Source organism: Marmota monax, unplaced genomic scaffold (genome assembly GCF_021218885.2).
Source record: "Marmota monax isolate L192 unplaced genomic scaffold, Marmota_monax_Labrador192_F-V1.1 WCK01_AAM20220418_F8-fsc00026, whole genome shotgun sequence".
Lineage (NCBI taxonomy): Eukaryota > Metazoa > Chordata > Mammalia > Rodentia > Sciuridae > Marmota > Marmota monax.
The window spans coordinates 2,725,956-2,744,267 of record NW_026693108.1 but is presented as its reverse complement, the minus strand read 5'-3'; the positions used below and the strand labels follow the sequence as shown (position 1 = coordinate 2,744,267).

The window sequence follows — 18,312 nt, the reverse complement described above, 5'->3', positions numbered from 1 at the left end:
CCCGAGCTGCAGTGTGACGCTGCCCTCAGCCCAGGGACACATGAGGTGCGCCCCGGTGCAGAGTGAGAGCGCCATGTGCCACGTCCCTTCTGTTAGGACCTCCGGGGCAGGCCCCTTGGTGGCTGGCTGGGCACCGTCCTGGATGCAGCCTCACGCTGCCCTTGCTGTGCTCCTACTTTGCAGGAGATCAAGGCTCTGGGGGAGCGGTCCCCCAGAGCGTCCACACACAGCGGGTATTTCCATGCCTGGCCCTTACCGATTTCTCCTGGGGGACCCTGTGGCCCGGGCGGCCCTCGAAGTCCCTCTGTGTCACAAATGAGGCAGCTGTCTCCTTTCTGACCTAGAAGGAAGTACAGGTACCTGTGAGAGGCATGTGAGCAGGAGTCCCCTGCAGGGTGAGGAGGGGAACGGCAGGCGGCTGTCACAGTGTCACGGTCACACAGGCTCTGCCCGTCAGCAACAGCCCCCTAGCACTCCCCGCTAGTGGTGGGACCCTGTGTCTACAGGTTCCTCCAGGGCGGCTGAATGCCCACTGCCCCCAGCACTCGCCGTGTGACCCTGCTGCATGTCCAGGCGCAAGGAGAGGAGCTGCGCACCAAGAAGCCACACAGGGACTTGGGCCTGCCTGCCACCCTGGAAAGACCTGGCTACTGCGACTCCACCTCGCGTCCCAAGGCCTCCCGTCCCTTCCTCTCTGATTCACTGCACGTGGGAAGTCGCGGACTTCTGAACGGTGTCCTGATTGAGGGGGTCACTGTGAAGAAGCAGGAGACTGAACTGACATCGAGGACGTGAGGAGAGATCGGAGCACAGAGAGCGAGAGGGCGCCCTGCTTCGAAACCTCACTCCCTTAAGCCATGATCTGCAAACTAAGTTCAAAGGTCCTCTGGGGTCTTAGATCCTCACTGTCTGGCTTCCAGGCACCACAGGGAGCAAGGGCTGTGGAAGACCCCACCCGAGGGAGCACCAAGAGGCCCACCCACATCGCCCCTGCCTCGCCCTGACTGGCAGCCCTGGGCATGGCTGGAGCCCACCCATCCCAGAAGCCATGCAAGATGCGGGAACAGGAGCCCCAGGCCAGTCCATCTCCCTGAAGTGTGCAGGACACACATGGGGTCGTTCTGTGTTCTCCCAGGAGACAGGACAGGAGCCCATCGTGGGCCGGACACCAGGCAGCCAGCTGTGAATACAGCTTCATTCCAGGCCCTGTGGGACTCTGTGGGCATCCCTGCTCCTACGGCTGGAGGTGGGGCAGGCAACAGTGCTGCACCAGAGCACACGAAAGACACCCTCCATCCAGGGAAGGATGAATACGGTGACAGGATAAAGAGCTCTGGCCACTGGGTCCTAAAATGGAACTGCAAACCTCAGAGAGTAGCGAACACCTGGCCATGAGAGGGACCCCCAAAGGGAATGACAAGCAGGTTCTAACTCATGCCCCCTGCAGACTTCTTAGACCACGTCCCTGCAGGCTCTGCAACCTATGAGCCACCAGGATCCCACGGTGCACACTGCAGCTAGCTGTTCCCATGCAGTGTTATGCTTTAGGCTTTTGAAGACCAAAAATTCTTTACAATCCAAAGCCAGAAGTGGTACCCACGAGGGTGGATTTTACAAGACAACCTCCTGTTCTGCTTGTGGGTTAATAGGCATATAAACATCGGAATGCCATTGTTTATTCCACTTAAAGACGGGACCGTCAATGCTGGGACAATCCACCCCTGTTCCCCAGATTTCTGAAGATAAATACATATCCTGTGTTGACGTTACAGCGGACCCTTGAAAGGGCTAAAGATAAAATTAACAGCCAAGAGTATCGAGGAAGGGCAGTTAATCCATCAACAGCAGACGCGCTCACACTGATCTTACGCAAAGGCGGCTCGTGGGGGCTGAGCATTCCCTGAAAAGATCTGCCACTGGGATTACAGGAAATATGTGCATCCTTGGAAAAACGAAACTCTCAAACTTTGAACTGAAAGATTACGGTATCAGTTTGAGAGTCTCATCAACGGGCAGTGCTCATTGTGGCAAGACAGATTTCCTGGGTCACAGAAAGGGTCAAGAACAATAATCTGACCTTTGGGGCCAAGTCTCCACCTTATGCTCCCAGGTCACGTATCTCCCACAAACACAATCTCAGCGACAATCTCAGCTGAGTTGAGGAAGATGTTTATTGTGGGAATGGATTTCCAGGGGAGTTTCAAATCTGGGAATGGATTTCCAGGGGAGTTTCAAATCTGCCTACCCTGCACCCTGCCTCCAATCCTGAGCAAGTCTGGGGGGAAATCACCTTCACAAATACAATCATCGTTTTTTAATTAAAAGAGAACAAATTATGTTATTTGCATTTATGAATACGTCAAAATGAACCCCATTAGTATATACAAGTATTACACACTAATGAAAACACCTAAAAAAAAGTTTAAATTAAAAAAAAAAAAAAAAAAAAAACCTCTTACCTTTTTCTCCCACCTCTCCTGTCAACCCTGGCTGCCCTGGAGTCCCGGGAGGACCCTGATCACCAGGTGGTCCAGGCTGACATTCCACAATGCCATCTGAAATTGATTTGTAAACATTAGAGGACTGTGGCTAGGAATGTTCACTCTCTCTCTTAATTCAATCTGTTATAAAACCAAAACATTTTAGGCTAATTGGTCAGCTTTAGAAATCCAGCTTTCAAATCCAGCTTCAAATCAAGCCTAGGATATTAACTTGCGAAACAGGACCAGCACACACTGTCCACTCGCCTCCCGGGCAACGGCTTCCCAGATTGAAATGCCTATCTCACCTCACTGGCCATCTCCTCTTCTTCAACTCACTTTTCCCTTGCAAAGTCCATCTCAACATCCTTATTTTACAGATTAAGAAACGGAGTCTCAAGCAAGTTAAGTGATTTGTCCACGGACGTCTAAGTCAACCCCGAGACTAGGACAACCTTATTTTCTCCTTAGGCAAACTTACAACAAGTCATGGTTATTTTAGAGACACAGATGGTCCATGGGGAAATGCCTCTGATTCTTTGTTCATATTCAATTCTGAGCGTCATTTATGCAAAGAGGCATGATAATAAATTACAGTAATGCAAACACCATCTGCCACGGGCTCTGGTAACACAGAAGTATGTCTTATAGTTCAGGTCTACAGTGGGATGGAGTTTGCCTTTCCTTCTTCAGTATCTTTGAACAAGAATGACAGCCTGAACAATTATAGCTAGCATCTTTCCCAGGCACTCCATCATGGCCAGAGTACAAACACCAGAAGCCCTCCGCCCCTCCACACTGTCTGATGGAGAAGAGGTCAAGGGCAGAGATTTTGACATCTGGACCTGACTCCCCTGCAGTGGAAGGGCTGGGGCCCGGGGTCTGGGGTGGGTCCTGCCTCTAATTTGGATGTGTTGTCCAGGGTCACCCATGCAGGTCCCCACCCAGCTAGAGCAGAACTCCCTGAAACACAGCCACACCTCCCAGAGCTCCACTGAACAAGGCCGTTTCAGATGGGGAAGAGCTGAGGCTGGGAGGTTATTTTAGAGACACAGACGGTCCATGGGGAAATGCCTCTGATTCTTTGTTCATATTCAATTCTGAGAGGAAACCTTTTTGCTTTGCAGGTTGCTGATTTGTTCTTCTGTGAGCTTCTTCCCCAAGCACAGGGGGCAAGGAAGCCTGAGCTATGGCATCTGTAGCCCTGCTCCACTCTGTCAACCCTGCCCTGGGGACTCCATCTTCGTTGAGGGGACTCTGCTCTATGGTTCCAAGAGCAGTCCTAAAGTTACTGACTCCAAAAAGAAAAAACACAATTCCCAGCCCCACAAGCCTGGGGTACATCAACTCCCTGATTCTGGAGACAAAGGCTCGTGAGTAGTAATACAGTCCCTTTCCTGAAGACGTTTCCTGTCTGCCTCAACTCAACCAGCGTTCCTGCATGCTGCTGGTAAAAAAAGAAAAAAAGAAAAAACCCATGATACCTCCTCACCATGGTCAATTTAAAATAGCTTTAAGTCTAATGCAAGAATATAGTGATTATTTCTGGGGAGTTCTGAAAATGCGAGTCTAGAGTCCTCGTGACACTGCTGCTCACGGCGGGCGTCTGCAGGTGCCAGGACCATCTGGGAGAATGCTGCAGCAGAACTGGGCTGTGGCACTCCGACGCTGCACGGTTAATGAGCTACTGATAGGTCCCAAGTCAGCAGTGGTTTTCAGATGTAGCCTCTTTCACATTCACGATAAATCTGAATAAATCTCTCGTTTGTAAGTTATCACTAAATATGCTGCAACTGGGAATTGCTCCATTTGCACTGACTACAGAGGGCCAACTAGAAAACCTGGCAGGAGCTATTAAGCTGACACATCCTTGTCTCTTGGTCACAGGAATGGAAGGATCATAATTTTATATGAAATTTGTGCATATTTTAGAACTTACAAATTATAAATATCCAAAAACTGTTCTAATTCCCCTATGGCTGCCCCATCACTTCCACATCACTCTTTAAAAGCCCCAGAACTCCTCACAGCCTTGAGGGCTAACGTGGACCCCTCTGTACAACAGCTCCTACATTCCACGCGTTTCCCTCTTTCTATTTACCTGGTCTTCCACACAGAGTCCTGCTCCAGGGGACAGGGCTATGTCCTGACCTTGCTCCCAGCCCAAGCCTACCACCTCACAGGCTCCCCAGCCCTTGCTGAACAAGGACCCCAAAGGCCCTTCTCAAGTTGCAGAGAAAAAGTTGGACTGTGGTGCGTGTCTCTGGGACTTCCCTATTCAACCTCATTCACATTTCACAAAATCATGAGAGAAGAGGAAGAAGTTCCTATAGTAACATGCAGCCTGTCCATCTTCCCACCTGAGGTCATGCAGATCCCTTCCCAGCAAAGGCGCCTGCTGGGCCAGTTGCTGCACCCAGCCCCCGCCATCCTTCAACACCTCGTCCATGGAATGCCTTTTCTTTCAGGAGCCCAGGTTTGAATTCCAACAAGTCTCAGAGCCCAGGAGCCTCCAGCTCACAGAGGGTCAGCACTCCTGGGCTCCACAGAGTGCTTGCTGATTCTGACCCCGCAGAACCAAGGGCTGCTCTGGAAACATGAACCTTCCCACTGGCCTGGTTTACTTAACGTTCCAGAGCTCTCTCATCATTTGCTCTGATATCACATTGAGATCACAGGGCCACCAGGACAGAGCTAAGAGACTATGGCTACGTGCTCAGTTCTTCCAGAGGCTGACATAAGAAAAATCCGCAACATGCCCCAACTTGAAGTCTTTGGTTACATTAGGACACACTCTCGTGCAATCAGTATAAACCTGCAACCCCTTCCTCCTTGGTTTTGGAGTGTCTTACTAGCACTGTGTTCGGTATCTCTAGACCAAGGACAACACACTCGGCTCTCAATGAAAACCCCACCGATTAGCTGGTTTACCTCTAACCTCGGATGCTAGGAGACTCTCAGCTGGTTAACATGCTCCTTATTCCTTTTAGCCATTTTTATTTTTTATTTTAACAATTCCTTTTGGTAGCAGGGTTAATCCCCAAAGCTGTCTAAGTGGAGAATAAATAATTAAGCCATGGTTGGTCACCTGAGCCCTGGCCTGACACTCTAGATCTGGGAGCAGTCACAGCCGCCTCCTGGTAACTGGCTGGACATGAGTGACACCATCTCTGAGGGAACTTACTTGTGTGTCCTGGCTGCCCAGGGGGTCCCGGGAGACCTGGGGGGCCTGGGACTCCATCCTTTCCGCTCAGCCCTGGCAAAGATGTTCCTGGATATCCTCGGTCTCCTTTTTCTCCTCTTTCTCCAGGGAAGCCAGGAGCACCAGGCTGTCCAGGTACAGGGAAGCCTGAAACCAGCACAGAATCGCGTGTAAGTTGTCGCAGGGCGTCCCACACCCCTGCACACAAGGCCTCCTCAATACGTCCAAGGTCAAAGGACACTGCACATCACTGAGAGGGGAGCTGCTCTAGACAAGCAGACCAGTGAGCTGGCAGGGTGCCTTCCGCAGACGCGGAAAGCCCACTTAACCCTAGGAAAAGGACTCGGTACACGGAGGTAAAACCTGCAAGTCTCTTTAATGCAAAAATCATTCCCAGCTCTATACGGAGAAGTGCATAAAAATGCCATCAATCAAAGAAATGGACAGAGACCAAGGGGACAGCAGCTGGCTTGACAGTTAAAGACAAGTAACTTCCTTTGGCTCCACAAGAGGTTCAAAATCAAAGTGGCGAGGTGATCTGAATGTGCAAAGTCAAGTTCAGGCACCACTGCACTGTGAGGGTGGGGTGCACCAGCCTGTGGAGGTCAAGAAGGCCGCCACAGGAGGCTGGAGGGAACTGAGGCCCAGGAGGCCACCAATGATGAGACCCAACTGTCCTGGTGGGGAAAGAGCTGGTATCTGGAGCAGAGGGAAAACTCGGCATGAGCACTGGACAGAGCAGAGGGGCAAGTGGGCTGGGAAGGGGAAGCGGTCCTACCATGGTGGACTTCAGCACAGTGAGAAGACCCAAAGTGGGAGAGCCGGAACGACAGAGGCCACGGGGTCTGAGCCCAGCAGCCAGTGCCCTAGCTGGAGGAAGCAGCTCTCAAGAAAGAGAAACCAGTGCTCAGCCAGATGGAAATCGGGGTGCGAGGGAGGTCAGTAATGGGGTGTGACAGCCACCCACAGTGTCCAAGACCAGCAGGTTCTGCAGTGAGGGGAGGGCAGTGGCTGGGAGGGTGGAATCACGCATCTCCAGGCAGAGCGATTCCAGCAAATGGTTTCGAAAATCTGCTCAAGAGATGAACGGTGTTAGTAACTGGACCTGAAGAGCAAGCACCGCACGGGAAGGGGCGGGTTCCCGGGTCAAAGTGAAGACAGTGGCTGCACACAGAGGAAAGCGAAGGTGCTAAGGAGATGCACAGTGTCCCTAGAGAGGTGAAGGCCCTGGAGCCAGGATTCCGTTGTTCCCCCAGAGGAAAAGGGGACCCTGCAAGAACTTAGAACTGCCAGAGGGGGAAATGAAATGACAAACACAGAGGATAAGAATACACCAAAAGCCAACGAAGCAGAGCATCCAGGCCTTGGGCCTCAGCAGGCAGGAACTGCAGGGCAGGGGACTGCCCCTCAGACACTGGGGTCCCTGCTCAGGGCCGCTCATGTGAGCACGCGCCTCGACCCAGCACCTGCTGGAAGAAAGTACCGTTGCCTGGGACTCGCAACCTGGCATGCAGGAAAGAGCTTGGAGGAACTCGGGGGACAGCAAGACAGGCAACGAGAGCAGCTGGATGGGGGCCACCCTGCCCTGGTCTCCAAGTGACGAGTTCCAGAGAGAGGAAGGGGAGCAAAGTGCTCCGGAAGAGGTGTGTCCTGCTGGGACCAGGGTCCTGGTGAGCGAGGGATGTCCATGGGAGCAGGGACCAGGTGGGAAGGCCTGCCTCAGGGCCGAGCTGAGAGGGAGGCCAGGGTCTCCAGGGACCCACAGGGGTCCCATCCATGGCATGCACATCTATGAACCACATGCCAATCTGCAAACACTTATCTAGCCGCACATTCTGTTTTCAAGATAGAAAACCATGTATGAACATTGCTACGTGTTCTACGCACACATCTAAGGTGCATGATAGGCATGTACACTGCAAACCACAGAGGAGGCACACACCTGGGCCACAGACGGGCAGGGAAGGACTTACCTGGAGGGCCCGGCTGGCCTTGTAAGCCCGGGTAACCTTGAAAGAGAAAGAGAGGAACAATGTAAGAGGTGCTCACTCTTTCCTATTTCCCGGCCAGGGCCTCCACGCTCCAGGGACATGGGGACAGACTGGCCCACCAAGCATCCCCTGGAGGAAGACCACGCTGCATATGGAAAAGGGAGTCTGTGTCCCCCATGTGACACTGAGATAGGGACCTGGAGAAGGCAGGTCACCAGACAGCCCTGCAAGGGGTGCAATTGTTTTCAAAAGGAGAGAAAGACATGCAGAGAGAGAGAAGAGGAGGAGGAAGGAGGGGGAGGAGAAGGGAGGGGGAGGGGGAGGAGGAGGGAGGGGGAGGAGGAGGGAGGGCAAAGGCAAGACTCTACCTTTCGGGCCTGGCTCTCCTCTCAGCCCGGGAGCCCCTGGGTAGCCTCGCTCCCCTTTTTCTCCCAGAGGTCCTGTGCCTATAACCTGCATCAAAGAAGAAAAGATCCCCGTGGATAAGAGGGCTGGCCTTGGATTATATACTGGTATGTGAAGAAATTAACCTACTGTGCATGACTTCAAGAAATACAAAAGCTAAGATGCAGTGGCAGTGTGTGGGGCGGGGGGGTCTTGAGCCCTGGATGAACGTCAGGCCAAGAGCGGGTCACAGAGAAGCCACCCAGCAGCTCTCCTCCCCTGGGCAGGTCCCCACAGCACCAGGGAATGAGCAATGTCATTCAAGGCGCAGGTGTGGCATCTGCTCCGCTGGGCACCGTCAGGGGCTCGCCCTTTAGCCCCGCAGACCACGGATCAGGAACACACGTTTTTACTAGAAGAGGGTTTCTGCTTTTTCCTTTTTAAAGACCCAAAGTGCGCCATTCCTTAAAGCCAAAGGGAAACCAGCCAGGAAGAAGTCACCGTTGGTCTCATTAAGAAGAAGAGATTCTAAAGTACATTCAGGGAAATGGCAGTTCAAACACTGCACATCACCACTGAAATGATTCCTCTGTGTCCATTAAGTGAACGGACTTTGTTTTTAAGATGCTGTTAAACAGCTTGTTGCCATTCCACAACTTCTGCACATATGAAAACACGCTGTACGCCAGAAGCGTTCACAATTTTTATGTGTCGATTAAAAATCAATGAAGAAAAAAACCTTTATTAAAAAGAAAACTAAGTAAGATGTGCCTGTGGGGCTGAGGTGAACCAGACCCTCAGTGCCCGCCACCACGGCAGTCACAAACGTGACGGCAGAGCCACAGAAATGCGTAGAAGGACAGAGGGAGCCAGGCACGCCTTGGGGGATGATCCTACTGCCGGAGAAGCAGCCTGAGGAAAGAGGCCTCGCCCGCAGCCCCCGACAGAGGCCCGCATGCCCTGCTCCTTTCCAGGACAGTCACACACTGCGACTGCAGCTGTGTGGAAACCAGCCAGGAGTGCAGTGCCACTGCAGAAGCAAGGCTGCCCGCGTGGACAGCCAGGTGACCGGCCATCTGTTTCTCTTTTAAGATTTCCCTTAAGTGGGCTGGGATGTAGCTCCATGGCAGGACACTTGCCTGAGGCCCTGGGTTCCATCCCCAGTACCACAGGACATTGTCTCTCTCTTCCTTCATGGACAATTCCAAACCAAAAGATTTCAAAATATGTCACTAATATTCTTATCCATATTCGAACCTTTTTATTTCCAGAGGTTTAAGAATATGTAGAAATTTTCAAAACACAATAAAACAGCACAATAGAAATTCTGAGGAAGTTTCAAGAGACATGCAGCTACTTCACGTAAAATGCTAGGCATGGTGGCAGCTTGCCCTGTGTCACCACCCCTGGAAAATCACCCTCCCCAGGCCAGGAGACAGCTGTTACTCACAATTCCAGGGGGGCCCGGAGGACCGGCTTCACCTTTATCTCCCTACAAAGAAAAAATAATTGAACTGCCTGTCTTCACTCCACAGAGGGTCCACAGAGGGCAGCGCCCAAGGCTTCTCTCTAGTGAGACTGAGAGTGGGCCTCAGGGCGCTAAAAACATGGTCCTATCCTCGGCCGGTCCCAGGGTGGTCAGCCTAGTGCACTCTGAGACCGGCATAAGACACAAACACATCTCTCGCTGCTTCAAGTACATGTGACACATGGGAACAGAGATTTCTACAGAACACAGCGGAAGGCTAACTACGCCCCTGGCCACAGAGCGGGGTATTCGCCCCTCTGACCACTGACCACGTGCTCCCTCAGAGAGCCTGAACAGAGTTCATTGGAGGCTAAGTTACCATGCAATAGTTTTTCCAAAAGCCAAAAAAGAAATTAAATGAAATGATATGAAAGCATGATATCTAAATGTATTTTCTTCAATCATTTAATATGAGGTTTTTATGTGCAAGATTATCTAAATTTGCATTGGAAGTTAGAATAAAAAATCTAGTCATCATTGAAAACATTGGTGAATAACTTCTGATCATTTGAAGGCTTAATTTAATCTACATTAGATGAAAATCCTAAATAAACTTTCACACCTAACTGTTCTCGTGTAAATATCACAGTAAAATTTTAGAAAGTCCTACGAAATACATATATATATGTGATATATCCTACCATAAATGTACATGTTTTTCCTTTCAAACTAACATATAAAACTTAAGCATTAAACTAGAATTGAATGCTTTAGCATTAAGAGAATACAAGAGATTTTGAAATATCCACAGCACTTTAACAATATTCCAGCTCCTGGGTGGGGGGTGAAGCTCGGGGAGAATGGGGGATTAGCACACATGAGTCCTGAGTTTCCCCCCTGCACCAGAGGGAGGGGGAACAACTAGCTGCTATATTCCAAACATTTAAAATCTATAGGATTTGACTTTCTCAAAAAATTCCAGTCAAGGCCTTTCCCTTTTGCTCCTGGCCTCAACAATAAACCTTAAGGGTGTCTCCCTAGGTTGTCACTCATTGTTAGTGACAAACATTTCTTTATCCTATTTCAGTAGAGTAGCACGACTAAAAGAGGAAAATGAAGCAGTCCCTCATTTGTTCTGCTCTCAGAGATGGAAAACAACCGGCTGGCCAACCACAGGGCCCTGCTGCAGGAGTTCTTCTGGGGCACACGATGGCATTTTGTAAAGTTTCGGGGGAAATAAGAGTCTTCATGGAGACCCCAGATTACACTTTTAGGAATTCATGATGGAATTCATGATCAGAGAAGCGGCCCAAACTACTGGCAAAGATGAAAATTTAGACATGGCCTAAATCCCATGCACCAGAAGATGTGAGGCTGCGTTCAGGAATGCTGACATGTCACTGAGTGTCAACGAGTGACAGAGAAGACGCTCGACGCCTTCTTGTACAAGGTGTGGGTGCACAGAAGAGCACCAGCCATCTGCGTCTCTGAGTGCTGGAGGGACAATGTGCTTTCTTTTGTCCACTACACCCTCCCGCATTTTCTCTGGCTTCATAATCGGGAAAAATTATCTCTATAAACTAAGACATAGAAACTTCAAGTGGAACATTTTATTTTTTTTTTCTTTAAAACTTTCACGATCACCAAGAAAATCACTAAAAAGTTTGTTTTTACCCACATGGGAGAGAGACCTGTTTTTCTCCTTTGGGAACAGAGTTCTATATTCTAGGGAAAAGGGAAGCCAAGCCCTGCTCTGTCCAAGCTGAACTACACAATGAAGGTCAAAACTAACAGCGTCACCACATACCTGAGGGCCCTGTGGGCCGGGGAGTCCTGGGTACCCTGGCTCGCCAGGAAAGCCCTGGAGGGAGAGGACAGTGACAAGGTCATTGAGTGAAGGAGAAGAGCTCCTGTGCCTTCAGAAGCCGCAGAGCAATACTTACCGGACTCCCTCTCTCTCCTTTGTCACCATCTTTTCCAGGTTTTCCCTGTAAAGATGTGGACATTAGTGTTTCGTGAATAATAACCAGGACTAACCCGGGGAGAAGGTTCTGTGTGGCCGCGGTGCCTCGGTGATGGCGGCTGGGCGGTGGGGGAATGGCTGGGGAAGTCACCCTGGCAGGAGGGTGTTTCAGTTCCCAAGGCAGAGCCAGCCTGGCGACAGGTCTAAGGTCCAGTGCGCTGGCAGCCAGGCCAACACCAGGACTCTTCCCACCAACCTGGTACTGAGGCTACCGTGCAGGGCTGCCCCATGGGCTCTCCCCAGGGTTCTGCAGGGGCCCAGGAACAGACAGCTGGGCAGTGCCGGTCCCTGCCTCGTGAAGGGAGGATCCTGTCAGCCGGAGGGGCTTGGAGCTAAGCATGCACAACCTGGGCTCTGGGTCTCAGAACTGGCACCAGAACCAGCCACAAAGGAAGCCAAGCCCCTGCTCTGTCCATGCAGCAGGTCCCAGGGGCTGTGGGCCTCTCCCAAAGCCTCCTTCCGCCCGGGCTGCCTGCCCCAGTGGTGCCGAAGCCCCAGCCTTCCAAGAGAGGGGACACACAAAGGTCCCGCACGACCTTCTGTCCCCTGCTTCTGCGCTCTAGGACAGGAAGGGGAAGGGTGTACAGTGAAGAGGACAGGGCACCAAATCACGTACCCGAGGCCCGGGCTTTCCGGGTTCGCCCTTCTCGCCAATCCCTGGTATCCCCTAAAAGAGCAAAAAGAGAAGCAGGTAAGCTCATGGCACTCACCAGCACTCGGCTCAGGCAGAGGAAAGATAAACTTTAACACTATAAAAATCTAAATGATAGACAGGAATGGGGAATTTACCTGAAATCCAGGTTCACCTTTTTGACCCTAAAAGAATTCAGAGAGGGGCAGAGAGAGAGGGGTCAGGACTTTCTAATGGCTTTACCAGCTTTCTACAGATGACGTCAAACACATGAGAAGAAAAACCCTTTCTCTGCCTCCGGAACAAATCAACGCATGGTGTCTCCTACGTTCCCTCCCCAGCTCTACCTGAGTTATGGTGTCGCCAGGGCAGAGGCCACCCTGCCTGGCCCAGAGGGACTTGCCATGCCTCCTCTGTCCCTCAGCTGGACCCCCTCCTACCCCCTGGCAGCCCCCAACATGTTCCCTGAGGCAGCTGCACCCGGGCCCCGCCTCTGCCACAGAGCTGCTGCTCGCATGGAGCAGGGCTCCTGGAAATCTGCTTTCCAGGTCAAGGGTCAACGGTGGGAGACACTGGATCACGACTTGATGTCTTTCTCCCTTGGGACTTGCCCTGGGTTAGCAAGCACCTGCAGGGCCAGCCCAGACGTACCTTTTCTCCCGTCGGGGCAAAGTCCCCTTTTTCTTTAACTTGTGCCTGTCCTGGCATCCCGGGAGGCCCACTGACACCTTGGTCACCCTGTTCAAGTAAAAGCCGGGGATTAATTAGGCATGAAAATAACTACATGAGAAGGGAGAACACAGGATGTGGGGATAAAGGCCTACAGAGAAGCAGCTGATCTTAAAACATGACAGTCTTCTGCTCCACTGCAGCCTTGCCTCTGCGGTGGCTGCACTAGGAGCCTGGGGTGGCAGGTCCACAGCCAGGCCGCCTGTGCCCAGGGTCAGGAGCTGAACACCTGCAGATACATCTGTGCATGCAGCCGCTGCAGGGTGCATGCTGCATTTAGAGGGCACCAAGGAGAGGCTGCAGGCTGCCTAACAGCTTGTCCAGAGAGGAGCCATCTTTAGGTAAGGCAAAAACGTGAGAACCCTCGGAATCTGCTTCCAAAGCAGCCTGACAGCTGGCTATACTCAGAAATCAGAGGGATCCAACAGACGGTGAGGGAAGTCCAAAGACCCCCAATGGCATGAATTTCAGGGTCATTTTATTGTGAGGTTCATGCAATGACAGAGCCAAAAGGTATGGAGGAGAAAAGCAGAACCAACTGCGTGACCCGCTCTGGCCAGGCCCCGTGTCTAGTGCCCAGGTGGCCACCATGCCCACTCGCACATCCCTGGAGGCAGGCCAGCTGCAGCAACTACAGAATCCCCTAGACTGGTGCCCGTCTCATTGGTCTGACCAGGGACATTGCTGCAGAGGACAGGAGAGGCTCAGAGGCCCACAGTTTTCTCTCCTCTTCCCAGGAGAAATCTGCCTGTCCATCTGAGCCTCCCTGCCTCCAGAGCATTCTTCCTCCACGCCCACTGCCCTGGAGAAGGACCCACCTGCCAACTCTGACTTCTCCTCCCTGTCCTACAGTGGCCTTCATCATTGCAGGGCTTCACAGAGTTGTGCTACTAAATCATGTCCTAAGTGTTGGGGTTCTTCTTAGGAACTCTAGTCTGGTTTCATCACTGACAAGAACACTATGACTGATGCCCGTGTACAGAGCTTCCCAACAGACAGCCTCAGTACACTCTGCTCGTGGGACCACACACAGACCTCTGCAACAGGCCTTCCTCGTGCAGTCACCTGGAGTACACCTACTATTCTGACAGTTTAAGCAAAACCCTACAGAACTCAAAAACCTGCAGAGAAGAGGAACAATGGTCATACGGTCTAAAAGTTGATGCAGAAGTAGAAATTCTGCCAATCTCAGAGCTGTGGCCTTAAACAAGGGACGTCTAGACCAAGCACCATGTACTCACCTTGTCACCTTTTGGTCCTTGAAAACTTGAGCCCATTTGCCCCTGTTGATTGAAAATTAGGCTTTGTTATTAGGCCTGCCACTTTGTCCAGCCAGTGGACATCAGGCAGCAGCTTTGACCTCAACTACCACAACCTCTCCCAGAAAGAGGTGATGGAAAGGCTCAAACAAGTATACTGAGAAAGAACTATACAAATAACTTCTAAAATTTAAGGTTTTAAAACTCTGGCTTTAGAAAACTAAGGGAAAAATCAAACTAAGAGAATCCAAGACAACAACTAAGGGATGGGTAGAAGGAGGAAGAGGTGCACCGGTGGACGATGGACAGACGACAGAGAAGGTAGAAAGATAACGCATGAAGGATGGATGACAGATGACCAAACAGGTCGGTGGATAAAGGTATGACAACTCCACGATGATCTCACACTGAGGCCAAGGACAACAGATGAAGAGACACTTACCTTTTCACCTGGAGGCCCAGGAGGACCCGGGGGCCCCTATAAGAGAGAGAATTTTATTAATATGATTCACAACCCTGGTCATTATTAAATCCTCTGTGCTGGAGTTATCCTAAGATTCTGTGGAGAACATGAGACACTATTTGTGAAGTGGCTTTGCTGTGCTGCAGAACTGCACAACTTTGAAAATAGCCAGAATCTGGCCACAGCAATTATTAACAGGGGTGGAAATACCTCCAAACTGGAGGCACTGCCACGTGGACCAGGTGACCAAGAGGGTGCCAGGATGAGCTAGGTAGGGCAAGGCATAAAGCCACCAGCCACGCTCTGGAGCTGGGTTCCCCATCTGGGAAGGATGCTTCTCCACTTTAGACACAAGTGTTAATCCTCAAAAGCTAATGATTCCTCGGGGGTAGTTGTCATGAAATGAATAGCACCTTCAAGACACGTAGGGATTGGGTGCATCTTCCCCTCCTCGCACATGGCACATGGCAGATATGCCTCTTTAACGGTGACCTTGCCATCCTGTGCCCTCTCCTCCCCCACCAGGCTTGTCAGCTGTGAAGGAGGCCAGGGAGCCGTCTCCAGGAGCCATGCCTGAGGCTCACTCTACAGCCTAGCACAGTACGGCTGCTGGTCTGTGTCCACACTCCTGGTGCACCCCAGACCCTGCGGTGTGCCGCCCAGTCCAGCTCCCCACACAGGGGCGAGGTTGCCCAGGGAAGATCTCACCTTCCTAAGTCCACAGAACTCACTGGGGGACCAGCAGCCCAAGACTGCACCACGCCCCCTGCCTAGGGCGTCCTGACACACTGCGCCATTCGCCTCCTCTCCCACAGTTCTGGGAACGGATGGGGCAGAGGAGGCAGCACCCTGTGCATGGGAGGGAGGCTGGTGCTGCCATAGCCAAAGGAAGAGGGACACACGGGGTGCCATTAACTTCCTATTTATTCCCACATCTCTCTTCACCTTTTCTGTAAATGACTGTCACAGAGAGGCATTTGCCCAAAACTTACTGGTAGTCCAGGAGATCCTGGAGGGCCAACGGGTCCCTGCAGTCCTGGCAATCCCGGTGAGCCCTATCATTCAACAGGAGAGAAAGGGTTACCATGCCAGCCAGGAGATGACTTAGCACACCTCACAGTGACTCAGACAATGCTTACTGGAATCCCCGGGGCGCCAGGAAATCCTCTTTCCCCTTTCAGCAGCATCCCAGGCACGTAGCCCAAGCCCAGTATTTCACCTGGATCCCCCTAGAGGGCAAAAGAAGAGAGTGTCGTAAATGCGGATGGTCACACAAAGAATCCCGAAACCCACCGGACACCAGGCTTGCTTCACTAGGATGGGACTGGGCCCAGTCCAGGAGTGAGACTCCGTCTAAGCTGGAAGTAGATCGACTGCCCACCTGTCCCCATCACTGTGCTCAGTGACCAGCAAAGAGAGCTGCAGGTCAGCTCAGCTGCAGCTGGCACCGAAGACAGAGGCCATCACAGGAGGGGATCCAGCCCCTGCCAGCACCTCACAACCTGAGACTCTCCCTCCCAGAACAAGAACTGCTGCTAGGAAGACTCGTGGGTGTTCTGAGGAGAGGGCACGGTGGCAAATGGTATCTGTCAACTTGGAGAGGTGGCATCACTTGGTTAAACCACCACTGGGATGCTGCTGGGAAGGGATTTCTACAAAAGATTAATACTGAGATGAGCAGACTTTGGGTCAAGCAGATGACCCTCCAAGATGTGGTGGGCATTGTCCGATCAATTGAAGGCCCCACAAGCAAACAAACTGCTCCCCTCATGGGTAAGAAGAGGACCTTCTGCCTGTAGAAGGCCACCTTTGGAGTCAAGACCACAACAGCAACTCTGCCTGCTGTCCAGCCGGCCACCCACCCCGCAGACAGTGGACATGCTCACCCCAGCATCACAGGAACCCATTTCTTAAAACCAGTCTCTCCCCTTTCTCTCTCTATTGGTTCTGCTTTTCTGGAGAACCCTGCCCACCACACGGGTAATGAGGACACTCTTTCACAGGTGCTCTTAAACACAGGAACACACATGGCTTCACCAGAGAAGTGGCACCCTGTGTCCCTACGTTATGAGGGAAGGACCTCGAGGGGAGCTACTGGCAAGCTCTAAGCTTCTCCTTGCAAGCCCCGAGCCCGGAGCTGCACCTGCCCTGACCTCCCTTTCCCGGGGCTGCTCCACAGCCAGGCTCCCTGAACAGGACTGGACAGCCTGGGGCTGAGACAGCCGCACCCTGGGAGAGGGTCCTCCTGAGCCCGGCTCTCCTGTGTCCACCCCCCGAGTGGTGCCCGTTCTGGTGTCCCTGACCAGCACACGTGCTCCTGCAGGTCTGCTGGCTACGAGCTAGGAGGTGTGACAGACGCTGGGGTGAAATGACTCTACTCAATGACGAGAGAGAGAGAGAAGGGCGGAAGGGGAAGGAGAGGAGGAGGCAGAGAGGAAGGAGGAGGGGAGAGAGATGGAAAGAGGAGGAGACAGGAGCAGAGAGGAGTCCGTCACGTGTAGTTTTTCTAGAGTGAAAACCCATCAGGAGAGATGTCTCCCTGGACTTCTGGCTGGATGTGGACAGGTGCCGTGGCCCTGTGAGCTAGCCGGGCAGCAGTCAGGAGAGCAGTGCAGGCCGCTCCAGAGGGCTGCCCTGTGATCCTGGGGGCCGCGCAGACGGAGGAGGGAGGGTCAGGTGGGCACCTGGGAGCAGGCCCCAGTCAGAGGCCAGCCAAGGCCCTATGCAGGGCAGGGACAGGAAGGTGAAGGGCCAGCCGTCATCATGAAGGTACCTCTTGCTAGGTCCCTACAAGGGCAGATGAAGAGAGTGCCGTGACCAACATCAGGGACACAGCCTTCACGAGCTCTGGGAGGAGGGATCTGGTGTCCTTTCCTCGAATCCCACCTTGACCAGACTGAGCGCTGAGGCTTGACTCAGGCTGGGGGCCATGCCCAGAACTGAGAGCTAAGGGCTCTGGGGTCCTTCCCACGTCACTTAGGGACACATGCTGCATGACTCCAGGTTACGAGCCACAGGACAAGATGGCTGCCTATGAGAGAAGCTGCTCAGACCGAGTAGGATACAAATAAGTCCTTCCTTTCAAGTGACATGGCTCTGGAAGAACAGGGTCTGGGAGACTGTCCAAGGTTGAGAGTGACCTGGGATGGCCTCAGGAACACCGACCACACCATTCCTGTCAGCAGGGCTTATCTCCTGCTAAGCAACTGCACCCAGTGTCTAAACATTAGACAGATACTTAAGTTCCTACATCTGCTCGTTGTGAAACCTTCCAGTGTAACAGAATTTAGGACCACACGCTAATGGGAAATTAACCAGCTAAAGTGATTTGGAGTCAATCTGTTTTTATGGCATCTGTTTTCAACAGTTCTCTGTAACGACTACAGTGAAATAATAAGATAAGATGTACCTTCATTCCAGGTAACCCTGGTGGTCCCTGGAAAAGAAAGTTTGGATATTAGTTACGTTTCTCAAAGTATCATTAGCATTAGGATATAAGCACCAAAAGTAAAATGAAAACAGAAATTTTACCCAGAGGAAGACATTCTGGCTTGTGCCATCTGATACTCACAGGATTTCCAGAGAATCCACGCAAACCAGGAGGCCCAAGTGGTCCTCTCTCTCCCTAGGGGAAGGCAGAGAATCAGTCATCCCAGGCCTGTGACAGTTCTGAGCTCCCCGC

At 52.1% G+C, this 18,312-nt stretch overlaps 1 protein-coding gene across 1 annotated transcript in view; it reads right to left on the bottom strand.

Moving 5' to 3' along the window:
* The window catches only part of Col4a1 (collagen type IV alpha 1 chain), a 129,240-nt gene that overhangs the window by 34,492 nt on the left and 76,436 nt on the right, over positions 1-18,312 (bottom strand). Inside the window, exons 7-23 of the mRNA XM_046454779.2 lie at positions 18,202-18,255; positions 18,040-18,066; positions 15,770-15,859; positions 15,623-15,685; positions 14,610-14,645; positions 14,150-14,191; positions 12,831-12,917; positions 12,338-12,364; positions 12,165-12,215; positions 11,469-11,513; positions 11,333-11,386; positions 9,508-9,549; positions 8,042-8,126; positions 7,656-7,691; positions 5,665-5,829; positions 2,460-2,555; positions 257-340 (exon numbers count right to left, since the gene is read on the bottom strand). Of these exons, the coding sequence (XP_046310735.1) occupies positions 257-340; positions 2,460-2,555; positions 5,665-5,829; positions 7,656-7,691; positions 8,042-8,126; positions 9,508-9,549; positions 11,333-11,386; positions 11,469-11,513; positions 12,165-12,215; positions 12,338-12,364; positions 12,831-12,917; positions 14,150-14,191; positions 14,610-14,645; positions 15,623-15,685; positions 15,770-15,859; positions 18,040-18,066; positions 18,202-18,255 (1,084 nt within the window). The remainder of the gene's footprint in view (positions 1-256; positions 341-2,459; positions 2,556-5,664; positions 5,830-7,655; positions 7,692-8,041; positions 8,127-9,507; positions 9,550-11,332; positions 11,387-11,468; positions 11,514-12,164; positions 12,216-12,337; positions 12,365-12,830; positions 12,918-14,149; positions 14,192-14,609; positions 14,646-15,622; positions 15,686-15,769; positions 15,860-18,039; positions 18,067-18,201; positions 18,256-18,312) is intronic.